The sequence below is a fragment of the Tamandua tetradactyla genome, chromosome 14 (genome assembly GCF_023851605.1).
Source record: "Tamandua tetradactyla isolate mTamTet1 chromosome 14, mTamTet1.pri, whole genome shotgun sequence".
Taxonomy (NCBI): Eukaryota; Metazoa; Chordata; class Mammalia; order Pilosa; family Myrmecophagidae; genus Tamandua; species Tamandua tetradactyla.
The window spans coordinates 15,600,012-15,616,470 of NC_135340.1; the positions used below are offsets into that span (position 1 = coordinate 15,600,012).

Genomic DNA, 16,459 nt, shown 5'->3' on the forward strand with positions numbered 1-16,459 from the left:
AAACACAAAACAAACATCGTCCTCAGTGGTGATGAGGAACAAGACAAGGAACCCACTATCACCATTCAGCATTGTGCTGGAAGTTCTATCCAGAACAATTAGACAAGAAAAAGAACTAAAAGGCATCCGAACTGGAAAGAAGAAGTAAAATTCCTAGACGTCATCCTATCATATGTCGAAAATTCAAAAAAATCTACAGCAAAGATACTAGAGGTAATAAATGAGTACAACAACATGGCAGGGTACAAGATCAACACCCAAAAATCAGTAGTGTTTCTATACACTAGTGGTGAGTAATCTGAGGAAGAAACCAAGAAAAAAAATTCCATTTACAATAGCAACCAAAAGAATCTAATATTTAGGAATAAATTTAACTAAGGATATAAAAGACTTATACACAGAAAACTACAATAAATTGCTTAAAGAAATCAAAGAAGACCTAAATAAATGAAGGGCATACATGCTCATGGATTGGAAGACTAAATATACTTATGATGTCGATTCCATACAAATTGATTTATATAGTCAATGCAATACCAATTAAAATCCCAACAATTCATTTGCAGAAATAGAAAAACCAATAACCCAATTTATTTGGAAGGTCAGTGTGCCCTGAATAGCTAAAAATATCCTGAAAAAGAAAAAAAAATTGAGACTCACACTACCTGACTTCAAAGCATATTACAAAACTACAGTGGTCAAAGCAGCGTGGTACTTGCATAAAGATAGATATATTGACCAGTGGAATCTAAAAGAGTGCTCAGAAATAGACCCTCTCATCTATGGGCAACCGATCTTTGATGAAGTGGCCAAGCCAATCTACCTGGCACAGAGCAGTCTCTTTAATAAACGGTGCTTGGAGAACTAGATAGAATGAAAGAGGACTCATATCTTACACACTATACCAAAATTAACTCAAAATGGATCAAAGACCTAAGCATTAGAGCTAAGGTCATAAAACTTTTAGAGGAAATTATAGGGAAATACCTTATAAAATTTATAATAGGAGGTGGTTTCATAGACCTTACAAAGCAATGAGCATTGAAAAAAGAAATAGATAAATGGGAACTCCTCAAAATTAAACACTCTTGTGCATCAAAGAACTTTGTCAAGAATGTAAAAAAGGAAGCCTACGCATAGGAGACAATATGTGGAAACCACATATCAGATACGGGTTTAGTATCCAAACCTTCAACTCAACAATAAAAAGACAAACAACCCAATTAAAAAATGGGCAAAAGACATGAACAGACACTTCTCAGAAGAGGAAGTACAGATGGCTAAACAGTACATGAAAAGATGCTCAGCTTCACTGGTTATTAGGGAAATGCAAATCAAAACCAAGTGAGATAGGGTGGCCTGACAGTAGCTAGTGGCAGAATTCTTGCCTGCCATGCCTGAGACCCAGGTTCGATTCCCAGTGCCTGTCCACGCAAAAAAAAAAAAAAGAGAGAGATATCATCTGACACCCACTACAAGGGCCACTATCAAACAAAGCATAAAACAGAAAACAACAAGTGCAGGAGAGGATGTGGAGAAACAGACACACTTATCCATTGTTGATGGGAATGTAATGTGCAAACTGCTCTGGAAGGCAGTGTGGCACTTCCTCAGGAAGCTAAGTGTAGAACTGCCATATAATTCAGCAATTCCATAACCAGGTGTATATTCAGAGGACCTGAGGACAAGGACACAAACAAACATTTACACATCAGTGTTTATAGCAGCATTATTTTCGAGAGATGGAAACAGCCCATATGTCTCTCAACGGATGAGTGGCTAAACAAGTTGTGGTATATATATACGATGGGATATTATGCATCTGTAAGACAGAAGAAAGTCATAAAGCACATACAACGTGGATGAACCTTGAGGACATTTTGCTGAGCGAAATTAGCAAGAAACAAAAGGATAAATACTGTATGGTCTCACTGACATGAACTAATGTTAATTATTTAACTAACTTGGAGAATGGAAGTTAAGAACATGGGTTATCAGGAGATAGAAATAGAGTAGAGACTGGGCAATTGGTGCTGAAGGAACACAGATTGTGCAACAGGACTGATTGTAAAAATTCAGAAATGAATAGCACAATATTACTTGATTGTAGCACAATAATATAAGCACACTGAATATAGCTGAATGTGAGTATGATTGAAGGAGAAGGGCTGGGGGCACATATGAAACGAAAAGGAAAAATAGAGGATGAAGGCTGAGATGGTATAATTTAGGACTGCTTAAAGCAGACAATGATGATAATCAAATGCACAAATAAAAAAATGTTTCTGCAGAAGGGGAAAAAAAAGAAAGAATAAAGTATTCTGTGTTGCTCTGCCCTTCACAGCAGGCAATTCTCCTACCATAGAGAAACAAAAGAAGTGAGTCCCTATTTGGCATCCTGAGAATCCACCCACTCTAAAATCTCCATTAACAAGGGAGGAAAGGAACTTACCTTGTTGTGATATTTCAGAGCTCCTCTGCAGAGGAAGGCACGCACACTATCAGGGTAAATTTTTATAGCTTCATTACAATTCAAGATTGCTTTGGAGTACCTGCCTTTCAAGCCATAGTAGGCTACTCGACCTAAATATGCCTTTTGGGAGAAAGGAAGAAAGTAGGAAAGGATCAATTTAACAGCATCAATTCTACCAAAATATATAGTACTTTGAATAAATTTATGCCACACAAAGATGGTATAAAATGTAAAATCTTTTTTCCCACAATTTATTTATGAAACATTTCAAAAATACTGAGTAACTGAAACAATACTACAATGACCAGCCATATACCCACCCCACCCCCTGGATCCAATAATTGTTAGCATTTTGCCCTATTTATTTTAACTATTTTGTGCTGAACTATTTGATATTGGAGATATCTAATACTTGACCTCAAATTTTCAGCATGCATCTGCTGTGAAGAATATCCTAACACAAACACACTATCATTATAAATCTGAGAAAATTACCAGTAACTCTCTAGAGTCATCTAACAATTTAGTCTATATTCAAATTTCCCCAATTATGAAAACTAAAAGTCTTCAATACACTTTTAAAATCAGAATCCCATAAAGTTTTGCCAATTGAATTTTTTATTAAAAGATAGGAATAAATGTGATAGCAAACCAAGAAGTGAATAAAATTAATAATACAGCATATAAAATTATAGTTACCAATAGATGGATTAAAATACAAACACTGTCTCTATACATAACAGTTCACAAAGCACTTTTGCAGATGCTAATTTCCCTGTTACTGAAACCATGGGGAAGGTCAAAACCTGCTTATCTGGATTTCTTCCTCTCCCATAATTAAAACTATTTTCTGAGCTTCTTTTACAGGTAGTTAAACTTAGCCACTAGTGGAAAACCAGAGCATGCACAGATACACAGCTTCTTGCCTCTTGAACACTAGGAACAAAAATCACCTTCCTTGGAAACAAGATTACAGGGCTGAGGAGGCATTGTGTCATGGTCAGGTTCATGTGTCAACTTGGCCAAGGAGTGGTTGAGCAAGTGCTGGCTTGTTGCGATGAAGACATTTCATAGAATTAAATCATGATCATGTCAGCTGCATCCACAGCTGATTCCATTTGTAATTAGCAAAAGGGGTGTGTCTTCTGCAATGAGTGATACTTAATCTAATCACTGAAAGCCTTCTAAGGAGGATTCAGAGGAGACAGGCTCTTCCTGTTTCGGCTGGTGAGCCGCTCCTGTGCAGTTCGTCCAGACCCTCCATCAGAATCGTCAGCTTCACAGCCTGCCCTGCAGATTTTGGACTCTTGTGTTCCCGCGGTCACGTGAGACACTTTTATAAATTTTATATTTGCGAGTGCTCCCTGTTGATTCTGTTTCTCTAGAGAACCCTAACTAATACACATCAGAAGCAATAAAATGTGAGGAGTCCCTCAACAAGGAAGCGAAGAGCTGGCCCATGGGCATATTTCTACTGTGTACAGGCAGTTCTATAAACAACCAACCAGAACACACCAATGGGAATCCCTGTCACTGACCCCACCTCCCTTTGTTTCCATCCTATAAACCTTCCTAGTTGTTGGATCAGGGAGACAGATTTGAGGTTGCCTCCTGTCTCCTGGCCAGTTGGCCTCACAATAAAGTTCTTTCTCGTCTCAAAATCCTGGTGTCTCAATATTGTTCTGTGTGCATCAGGCAGCAAGCCCACTGTTGGGTATCATTATAAATACTCCTTTTTAGTTCAAAACGAAAATATGGATTACTATGTTATCAAAATACAGTTGATTGGGAGGCACCAAGTGGGCATGAATAAACCAGGCATGAGCCAACCAGACATTAATTCTTTGCAAAAAGAACCATGAAGACTCAAAACTGCCCTGAAATCCTGTGCAGTTAAAGAATTGGCTACTTGTGAAAAAAGTGCCAGCTACAGTGAAGTTAACAGTAACAGATTTATTCAGTGATGGCTTTGGACAGCCCCGTACTCTACTGCTTGACTGCAGAAGTACACCATCAGTATACACCATCTGGTATAGTGACCACTGGATTTGCCATGCACACTTCACCCCTGATTGGTCTAGGTTTCGGAGCCAAAATTCTAAAAAGCTAAATTAGGGAGCCATCAGAAGCCAAAGTAACTGCATGCACTTTCTGTTCATCGCTTGGAACCAAGCAGCTTATTGACTGCTACACTTATCGAGGGGCTTTAGACTTTTCCTTTGTGGAAGGATGGCATCTCTTCAGGTTTAACAGAGAAGAACTCATGGACGTGGCTGGTGAAGAGCAAAAGAGGACTGATAACAACCTGTGCAAACATATACTCCAACATCTGAATGTCACTGAATCCAACAGCACTTTTACTGAACATTGCATAATACAGCAAGTAATCATAATATATAGTTGGTTGAAAAGTAAGCAGAGTAACCAGTAGTTGCTACTTAATAACAATGGCATATAAAGAGTTTAATGATTTTAGCATAATTAATACACTATTCAAATCACTGAAATTATTCACTTAAATACCTGGTAATGTTTTGGATTGAGGGTAATTGCATGATTAAAATCCAAGATCGAGTTTTCCTTGTGGAGTTTTACTTTACAAAGCCCTCTTTGATAAAAACCTTCTGCAAAATCAGGATTTGCTTTCACAGCTTTTGTAAAAGAATCATAAGCCTAGAAGCACATATCATTAAAAAGTAAACCATCTGGTGAGATTATTATTTTGAAATGTTAATAAATTACATTATGTAAGTATTTTTTTTAAGTTTTCACTAATTGATCATGCCCAATACATTTCTCCCAATGATCCTTGTAGAGCAAACAAGAAGTAATGTTTATGAACAAACTGGCTTTATTGGTATAATTTACAGGTTTCCTTAATTCCAGACTAACGTCTAAATAATACATGTCAGTACTGTGTGTGACTTAGAGCTATGTACCACCTCACCCCCCCCAAGAGGAAAAAATATGTTCTTAAACTTAATCCAGTCATGTAGATGTGAACCTATGTAAAAAAGACTTTTCGATGAAGTTGTTTCAGTTAAGGCGTGGCCCAGCGGAATCAGGAAATGTCTTAATACTATCACTAGAGTCCTTTACAAGAAGAATGAAATTCAGACACATAGGGAAAAAGCCAGAGCAAACAGCCAGAAGCTAGAAGAGGAAAGAGAAGCCAGCAGAGGCCACCAAATGTACTTCCATGTGAAAGAAAAGTCAAGGATATAGGATTGCCAGAAGTCAGTCCAGAAAGCAGGTGTTCTGGGAGAAAGAATCTTCTAGATGAGGCCTTGATTTTGTACTTCTCCTAGCTTCAAAACCATGAGCCAATAAATTCCCACTACTTAAGCCAACTATTGCATGGTATTTGTTTTAGAAGTCAAGAAAAAAAAATAAGTCATTATATTTTTAAGAATTTAATTTTAACCATTATTCTTCAGAATGTGTTTCATCAAAGAAATCCCAATGTGCACATTTATTTTCCATGAAGGTTAAAGAACCCATAGCAGTTACATAGTATTTCAGAATAGTGAAACTCCAAAATTCATCTCAACTTTGTAAAGCAAAGCTGGGTTTGTTTTGGTTGTACAAAAAGGGAAAAAAAACTATAAAGAAAGAAAATATTAATTAATCTCATATTTACTGGAATTTCTTAATGGAACTAATCAAGTTTTATGCTTTTTCAGAATTACAGAGAACAAGTTTAGGATACTGTGAATACCTATGAATATAAGGAATGTAACAATGTCTGTCTGTCTGTGAATGTATGTGTTTAGAGGTGGGGTTGTGAAATACCTATTATATAATATTATTTTACATATTTATCACATTCTCAACAATTTTGAAATAGGGAATTTGAAGTAGCTATTAAAATACCTTGAGACTGAATAAAAACATGATGATTCAATCAACTGGTTTTCTATGAAACTGGCCATCTTAATAAAAAATTTTCAACCTGATTTGAATTATTCAATTGCTTAATCAATAAGTGAAGCAGAAGAATGTGCCAACCACCTTCCAGTTATTTTACATTAAGTTCTTAATTTAAAGTGCTTGCTGATTTAATAAATAAACTCACATTGATGTGATGAAATTATTTTGCAATAGTATTTTACAATTACATTTATTGTTTTGGTGGGAAACATACACTGGTCTTTATTATATCATTAACAAACAATTAACAAATAAAGTGTGTTGCTAAATAAAACAATGTACTAAGTATTGCAGAGTGCAGACTGACTTTCAAATAAAGGTGACACAACACTGCCAAGCTTTATAAGAAGGTTTGAACTAGTCACTGTATAGGTAGCTTTCAGAAATAGAGTTGGATGCAAGCAATCAATTTCAAAATCACAAATAACCTATACTCATAAATATGCAAAATACCATTTGTAAATTGCCTTCCTCCATGTAACAGAGCCCCAAATTATACAGACAGTCTGCTGCAGCTACTGTGATATTGGGTCCTTTATCAGAATGAGAAAACACATCCAATGCCTTTTTAAATGTCCTCACAGCTTCCTATGATAATAAAAAAAAGGGGGGGGGGGGTAAGTGGAAGTATTTGTTACAATATTTATTTAGCATTATGGCCCTAAATGTCAGAATGAACTGTCATCACATAGTCCTGCTCTCATTTTCTATAAGGACACACAGAACAGGGAAAGTCACAGATCTTGTTGGCATGCTGAGAAGAGGACCCAGATGGGGTGATTTCAGCAGGACCCAGCAGCTACTCCACACCTCAACACCATCCCTCTGTCCTCACTCTCATCACATAGCCTTCCCATAAAGAAAATGGATCACCATCTTAATTTGTCCTTCAATGTATCTATATCTTCAGCCATTGTCACTTGTTTGTCTACTGTATTTGAAATGTTACTTTGCTTTTCCTTTCTGGAGCTAATTCTTGAACCTGTGTTCTTAACCCCAGTTCCACTGTCCCACCTGAGCTCAAACTGTTATTTACTTCTTCTTTTGGATCAATGCCCCTTTCTGTCTGAGTCCACAAATCTACGCAATTCTTTAATCTCACTTAATTGCAATTAACAAATCCTCTTACTTCCTCTCTAGTTGCTGTCCCCTCTCCCTCTCCTTCACTACTGTGAGAAGTCTTCTCAGGAAGAGCTCTGGTGGGGATTATCTGACGAAGCTTGCTTTTCTGAAAACAGTGCTGTGGGGCTGATCTGTAGATAAAAGCTTGGAAGAATACACTATTACCACAATTCAACCAAAATAAAAATATATCCTAAAGAAGGCAGATTTGAGAGATATTTAGAAAGTAGCACCAAGAGAACTTCATCATTGAGGTGTCCAATGGTGCGGAGCATGTGGAGCTACCCCTTCTAAGGTGAAGGATAAGTTGCTGCATCTGGCCCCTCCTACAACCAAAAAAAAGGCACAATGCCTAGTTGGTCTCTTCGGATTTTGGCAACAACATATTCCTCATTTGGATGTGCTACTTTGGCCCATTTATTGAGTGACCAGAAAAGCTACTAATTTTGAGTGGAGACTGAACAAGAGGAGGCTCCGCAACAGGTCCAGGCTGCTGTACAAGCTGCTCTGCCACTTGGACCATATGATCCAGCAGATCCAATGGTGCTGGAAGTGTCAGTGGCAAATAGAGACGCTGTTTGGAGCCTTTGACAGGCCCCTATAGGAGAATCACAACGCAGATTCTTAGAATTTTGAAGAAAAACCTTACCATCTGCTGCAGATAACTACTCTTCTTTTGAGAAACAGCTTTTGGCCTGCTACTGGGCCTTAGTAGAGACTGAACACTTGACCTTGGGCCACCAAGTTACCATGAGACCTGAGTTGCCTATCATGAGCTGGGTGTTGTCTGACCCATCAAGCCATAAAGTTGGGCGTGCACAGCAGCACTCTATTGTAAAATGGAAATGGTATATATGAGATAGGGCCAAAGCAGCTCCTGAAGGCACAAGTAAGTTACATGAGGAAGTGGCCCAAATGCCCATGGTCTCCACTCCTGCCACATTACCTTCTCTTTCCCAGACCAGAGCTATGTCCTCTTGGGGAGTTCCTTACAGTGAATTGACTGAGGAAGAGAAAACTCGGGCCTGGTTTACAGATGGTTCAGCACAATATGCAGGTACCACCCAAAAATGGACAGCTGCAGCACTACAACCCCTTTCTGGGGTGTCCTTGAAGGACAGAGGTGAGAGGAAATCCTCCCAGTGGGCAGAGTTTTGAGCAGTGCACTTGGTTGTTCATTTTGCTTGGAAGGAGAACTGGCCAGAAGTGCCTTTGTATACTGACTGTTGCTAATGGTTTGGTTGGATGGTCAGGGATTCAGGAAAGACCTTATTTGGAAAATTGGTGACAAAGAGGTCTGGGGAAGAATATGTAGATAAACCTTTCTGAGTGGGCTAAAAACATGAGCATATTTGTGTCCCATGTGAATGCGCACCAGAGGGTGACTTCAGCAGAGGAAGGTTTTAATACTCAAGTGGATAAGATGACCCATTCTGTGGATACCACTCAGCCTCCTTCCCCAGCAACTCCTATCATTGCCCAATGGGCTCATGAACGAAGTGGTCATGGTGGTGGGGATGGAGGTTATGCATGGGCTCATCAACATGGACTTCCACTCACCAAGGCTGGCCTGGCTACAGCCACTGCTGAGTGCCCAGCAGCAGAGACCCACACTCAGTCCCCAATATGGCACCATTCCCTGAGGTGACCAGCTGGCTACATGGTGGCAGATTGATTACATTGGGCCACTCCCTTCATGGAAGGGGCAGCGATTTGTTCTAACATGAATAGACACATACTCTGGATATGGGTTTGCTTTCCCTGCACGCAATGCTTCTGCCAAAACTACCATCCATGGGCTTACAGAATGCCTTATCCACCATCATGGTATTCCACACAGCATTGCTTCTGATCAAGGAACACACTTCACAGCAAATGAAGTGCAGGAATGGGCACACGCTCATGGAATTTTCTGGTCTTACCATGTTCCCCATCATCCAGAAGCAGCTGTATCAATACAACAGTGGAATGGCCTTTTGAAAACTTAATTACGGTGCCAACTAGGTGGCAATACCTTGAAGGACTGGGGTAATGTTCTCCAGGAAACTGTGTATGGTCTGAATCAGCATCCACTGTATGGTGCTATTCCTCCCATAGCCAGGATCCATGGGTCCAGGAACCAAGGGATGGAAATGGGAGTGGCACCACTCACTGCTATCCCTAGTGATCCACTAGGAAAATTTTTGCTTCCTTTCCCTGCAACACTGAGCTCTGCTAGTCTACAAGTTTTAGTTCCAAAAGGGGGAGTGCTTCCACCAGGAGAAACAATAATGATTCCATTGAACTGGAATCTAAGACTGCCACCTGGTCACTTTGGGCTACTCATGTCCCTGGATCAACAAGCCAGGGATTACATTATTGGCTGGGGTAATTGACCATGATTATCAGAAGGAAGTAGGACTGCAACTACACAATGGAGGTAAAGAAGAATTTTCCTGGAATATAGGTGATCCCCTAGGGTGTCTTTTAGTACTACCATGCCCTGTGATTAAAATCAATGGAAAACTGCAACAACACAATCCAGGCAGGACTACCAATGGCTCTCAAACTTCAGGAATAAAGGCTTGGGTCCCCCACCAGGCAAAGAATCACGGCCAGCTGAAGTGCTTGCTGAGGGTAAAGGGAACATGAAATGGGTAGTTGAAGAAGGTAGTGATAAATATGAACTATGACCATGTGATCAGTTACAGAAATGAGGACTGGAATGCTGTTTTGTTCATGTTATACTATGTAAGCTGTAAGATATCAAGCTTACGAATGAATATTACCCAAGGATTTGCACCCTATTCTGGAGAGATTTAATGTGTTTCCAGTTATATGCAGGACAGTTGAATATTGTTAGGTGAAAGAAAAAATGTCTTTTATTGTTTTTTATTTAGCAATTAGGTATGGTTTAAGGTGATGTGTATAGCTGCCAAGTTGACAAGGGGTGGACTGTCATGGTCAGGTTCATGTGTCAATTTGGCCAAGTGGTGGTTCCTCATTGTCTAGCTGGGCAAGTACCGGCCTGTCTTTTGCTATGAGGACATTTCATAGAATTAAATCATGATCATATCAGCTCTATCTACAGCTGATTCCATTTGTAATCAGCCAAGGGGAATGTCTTCTTTAATGAATGATGCTTAATCTAATCACTAGAAGCCTTTTAAGGAGGATTCAGAAGACACAGGTTCTCTTCCTGCTTCAGCCAGCGAGACTCTACTGTGGAGTTCATCCAGACCCTCCTTTGGAGTTGTCAGCTTCACAGGCTGTGCTACAGATTTTGGATTCTACGTTCCCATGGTTACGTGAGACACTTTAATAAATTTTATATTTCTGAATATTTCCTGTTGATTCTGTTTCTCTAGAGAACCCTAACTAATACACCATCAAAGGTGACCTCAGCTCTTTGACTAGGATAAATGAGGGGATGGGGAGGGAAAAGAAATTGTAAGAGAGTATTTCTAAAAGGATGGAAAGATCAACAACTTCAAACGTGGAAGAAAAATAGATAAAAATACATATTGAAAAATGACCACTGAATTTGCACTAAGGAAGTCATTAACAAAATTAGTAAGAGCAGTTCATTCTGAACCAGGGATATATTCATTTTCTATTGTCAAGAATCAAATTGTCACAAATTTATCAACTTAAAATAACTCACATTTACTATCTCACAGTTCCACAGATCAAGAGTTCAGACATGGCTTAGCTGGGTCCTCCATTCTGACTCTCACAAAGCTGCAAGCAGGGTGTCATCTGACCAGCATTTTCACGCACACACACACACACATACACACAGACTCAAAACCTAAGGCCAGAGTGGCACATGAAGGGCAGACAAAAGGAGAAGGGTTGCATTGATGGCATATACCTACAGCAGTATCACAATCTGGATACTTCCTAATAGGTTACCAGCAAGGAGAAGTAGAGTCTGGCACTCCTTCATTGAATTAGAGTGTTCAGGTAGACCGAGTAATCCTAGTCTAGTGGTGTTTCCTGGCTCCTACAGCCATGGAAGCAAATCTTATCTGGAAGAAAATGGCCTCAATTAACAGATTTAAATTCCTACAAAATCTTACAGGCAAGAAACTCATAAAGATCATAGAACAGAAAGAGGCAAGTTTCAATAAGTAAAAAATGGCAGATCTAATAAACAACAGCACTTAATATCTGAGATGAAAATATTAAAATTATCAGGTACAAAATCTGTATTTATGAGACTTAAATAAGTTTGAAATCATAACATGATGATGCAAAAGGAAATAATTAGGGGAGGGCCATGGTGGCTCAGCAGGCAGAGTTCTTGTCTGCCATGCCAGAGACCCGGGTTCAATTTCCGATGCCTGCCCATGCAAAAAACAATAAAAAAGGAAATGATTAGGAATGACTAGGAATATTTGCAAACTCTCAAGTGGGAGTTCTAGAAGTGAAAACAATTATTGAAATAAAAGAAGATACAGCTAAAGAAAAAATTGCAAACTTGGAGATAAATTGAAAAACTACATAGAGTGAAGTTAAGAGGTGAAAATACAAAAGATACAGTAAAATAAATGGAGATTAGAAAAGGTCTAAAATACATTCCATCAGAACTCCAGAAAGAGAAAGTAGAGGGAATGAAAGAGAGACAATATTTGACAAAATAATGGAGGAAAAAATTTTCCAGAATGGATGAAAGACATAAATCCATGAATTCAGGAGCCAAAAAGCCTATCACAAGTAGGAAAATAAAAAGAAATAAACAGGTATACAACTTGTAATGAAATTGTAGAACACCAGAAATAAAGATATATTTTAAAGTAACCAAAGAGACAAGAATATTTTTTAGAATGGAAATATAATCAGATAGCAAATTTCTCATCATCAACAATGGATGCTAAAACATAGGGTAACATTGCCTTCAATATGTTAAAAAAATAATTTCCAACTTAAAATTTTGTTGCAAAATGAACAAAAATGAAATATTTAACCATTAATAGATGGTTTTGGAAAAAAGAAAAAATGACCACAGATGGACAGTCCGATACGTAATAAGAATTTGTGAGCAAATAAAATGGAAATGTATGTAAATATAAACATTGCTTGTCTAAAATCATAGTAATGATTTTATTTTTTTATTTGTGATGGGTTTGAAGCTGTAGTGTACTCCAGAAAAGGTATGTTTTTTTAATCCATTCCTGTGGGTATATTGTGGACATTTCTCTCTTTTCTTTGTATATATGTTACAATTCATAATGAAAGTTTTTTTTATAAAAGGGGAAAATGGCCCTGTAAAAGCACTGCCTTTACAATAATAACACTGATTGTTAATGGATTCAACTTCCCAATCAAAAGAAGCAGACTGGTAGAGTGGATAAAAAGGAATGATCTATCTATATGCTATCGACAAAACACTCATCTTAGAACCAAGTTCACAAATAGGTTGAAAGTGAAGATTGGAAAAAAGTATTCCATGCAATGGTAACCAAAAAAAAAAAAAAAAAAGAGCTAGCTGAGGTGCTATTTTAATATTGGACAAAATAGACTTTAAATTAAAAACCATTTGAGACAAATAAGGACACTGTATATTAATAAAAGGGCAATCCACCAAGAAGAAGAAAATCATAACTATTTATGCACCTAACCACTGTGCCCCAAAACACATGAGGTAAACACTGGCAAAACTGAAGGGAGAAATAGACACCTGTGCAATAATACCTGGAGACAGAACATCTAGACAGATGATCAATAGTGAACTTGAGTAATGTGATAATGAACTAGGTCTAACAGACATATACAGGACATTTAACCCCAGAAGAGCAGGATATATGTTCTTCTGAAGTATACATACACCATCCTCCAGAATAGACCACATGTTAGGTCATACAACAATTCTCAATAATTAGAAATATTGAAATTGTATGCAGCTTCTTCTCTGATCATAATAAAAAGAAGCTGGAAATCAATAACAGGTGAACTGGAAAATCCACAATTATGTGGAAGTTAAATCACACTCTTTTAAAAAATCACTGGGTCAAAAAAGAAATTACAGTGGAAATCAGTAACAGTCTTGAGATGAATTTAAATGAGAACACAACATATCGAAATGTACGGAATGCAGCAAAGGCAGTGCAGAGAGGGAAATGTATAGCCATAAATGCTTACATTAAAAAAAGATGATAAAGCTAAAATAAAAGACCTAACGTCATACTTGGAGGAACTAGAAAAGAACATCAAATTAAACCCAAACAAGCAGAAGTAAAGAAATAACAAAGATTAGAGCAGAAATAAAACAGAGAACAGAAAAACAATAGAAAGAATTAACAAAACCAGAAGTTGGTTGTTTGAACAAATCAACAAGATTGACAAACACTTACCAAGACTAATCAAGAAAAAAAAATAGAGGAGAAGTAAATAAATAAAATCAGAAATGAAAAGGAGGATATTTCTATTGACCCTTAGACAGAAAAAGGATCATAAAAGGATACTATGGACAACCACATGCCAACAAATTAGACAATCTAGACGAAATGGACAAATTCCTAGTAACACGGAAACAACCTGCACTGATGCTACAATGAGTAAAATACCGCAACAAAACAATCACAAAGGACTGAATCAGGCATGAAAATTTCCCAACAAAGAAAAACACAGGACCAGATGGCTTCACAGGTGAATTCTCACAAACATTCCAAGACGAATTAATACTAATTCAGCTCAAGCTCTTTCAAAAAACTGATAAGGAGGGAGCACCACATAATGCATTCTATGAGATCAACATAAACCTAACACTAAAGCATGAAAAAGATACAAGAAAAGAAAATTACAGACCAATTTCTCTTATGAATATCTGTGTAAAAACCCTTAACAAAATACTTGCAAATTGAATCCAACATCAAAAGACTTATACACCATGCTCAAGTGGGTTTTATCCCAGGTACGCAAAGGTGTTTCAACACAAGAAAATCAATTAATGCAATACATCACATCAACAAAACAAAGAGAAAAATACATGATCATCTTAATTAACACAGAAAAGATACTTAATGAAATTCAGCATCCTTTCTTGATAAAACAATTTAAAAACAGAAACAGAAGGAAACGTGAACATGATAAGGGACATAATGAAAAACCCACTGCTAACATCATACTCAATGATGAAAGCCTGAAAACTTTCCCTCTAAGATTTGGAGCAAACAAGGATGCCCACTGTCACCACCATTATTCACCATGGTACTGGAAGTGATAGCTCAAGAACTTGGGCAAAAAAAGATATAAAAGTCACCCAAATTGGAAAGGAAGAAATAAAATGTTCACTATTTGCAGATGACGTGATCCTACACATAGAAAGTCATGAAAAATCTACAACGAAGCTACTGGAGCTGACAACAAAGCTACTGGAGCTGAACAAATTCAGCAAGCTAGCAGGGTACAAGATCAACACACAAAAAAATTCTCTCATAAATTACAACCAATGTATGACACTAATACAAGGTGTTAATATATGGGGAAAATACACCTAGTATAAACTATAGACTATAGTCAACAGTTCTATTTTAATATTCTTTCATCAGCTGTAAAAATGATACCACACTAAGCAAGGTGTCAACAATAAGGGAGAAATATGGAAACTTTGTATTTTTTTCATGACTTTTCTGTAAACCAGTAACTCCTCCACTAAAAATTAATAATAATTTTTAAAAACAATATGCTAAGTGAAAGAAACCAAACACAAAGTACTACATATTGAATGATTTCATTTATATAAAATATAAATATAAACAAGTCTATAGATAGAGATATAGATTAGTGATTATGTAGGGATGGGTAAGGATAGAAGAGGTGACTGGGGATTTGCTTCTTGGAGTAATGAAAATATTCTAAAGTAAATTGTGACGATGAAGACATAACTCTGAATATACTAAAAGCCATTGATTGTACTCTTCAGATGAATCGTGTGGTATGTGAATGCATCTCAATAAAGCTGCTTTAGAAAAAAACAACAAAAGACCACGATGAGGCACAAGTTTCTAATTCACTAGAACGGCAGAAGTAAAGTTTGGTGATACCAATTATTGTATATACAGATCAACAGGCACACCCATATCCGACAGTGGGAGAATAAGTTGGTATAATCCTGTGGAACAACAGGTCATTTCCTTGCAAGCTGAGCATTCACATTCTCTACTTACCAGAATTCTGCTCCTAGGAATATATCCTGGAAAACTGTTCCGTATATTAAGAGAAGAGACAAAAAAGAATATTTACAGCAGCCCTATTCTTAAAAACAAAAGCAAAGCAATAAAAATATAGAAACAACCCAAATGTTAATTAGCAGAATAAATAAAAATAAATGCATATAGTTTTGCATAAAATATTTAAACAGTCACACTTAGCACAATATATCAGTTCCATTAATAGATTTAGCAAACAACTCAGAGGCCTTTTCACCTTGTTTCGCTTGGCTTTCATTTGGGCTTTTGCTAACAGAGCATACATTGTTATCTCCGGCTTGTTCAAAGTGATCGCATTTAAGACCTGAATAGCCTCTTCGTGGTTTTCACAGAATGAATGAATGAGTGCTTGCTGTTCAGGACGCAACTCAATAAGACCTGAAAGGAAAGGAAAAGTTTGTGGCACCTTTGTCAAGTATCTAGGATTTAGAATATAATGATATCAAGGAATTCAAGCAATTCAATAATCTTCGTATATAATATAAGTTAATATTATACTAAAATCTATGCACTACCAACAAACAACAAGATATTTCGATTACAAACTGAAAAGCAAAATTGTAAGTCTACTTCCCATAATAATCTCTCACGCAATTCATATTGTTATAAATTATTTTACTAATTGATAATGCATATGTGAAGTTAACCCTCATGTCATCTATATACAGCTTATTGCAAATAGTATAAAAATGTTAGAGGTTTTTTTTTAAGTTAAGGATATCATAGTTTTTCTATTAATTGT

At 37.2% G+C, this 16,459-nt stretch overlaps 1 protein-coding gene across 7 annotated transcripts in view; it reads right to left on the bottom strand.

Annotated features, from left to right (window-relative positions):
- Nucleotides 1–16,459, bottom strand: part of TTC6 (tetratricopeptide repeat domain 6) — a 292,851-nt gene that overhangs the window by 34,174 nt on the left and 242,218 nt on the right. For all 7 annotated transcript variants that reach the window (XM_077126904.1, XM_077126903.1, XM_077126902.1 and 4 more), the window contains 4 exons: nt 15,935–16,095; nt 6,857–6,991; nt 4,997–5,146; nt 2,453–2,593 (listed from right to left, as the gene is read on the bottom strand). In XM_077126904.1, coding sequence (XP_076983019.1) covers nt 2,453–2,593; nt 4,997–5,146; nt 6,857–6,991; nt 15,935–16,095 — 587 coding nt within the window. The remainder of the gene's footprint in view (nt 1–2,452; nt 2,594–4,996; nt 5,147–6,856; nt 6,992–15,934; nt 16,096–16,459) is intronic.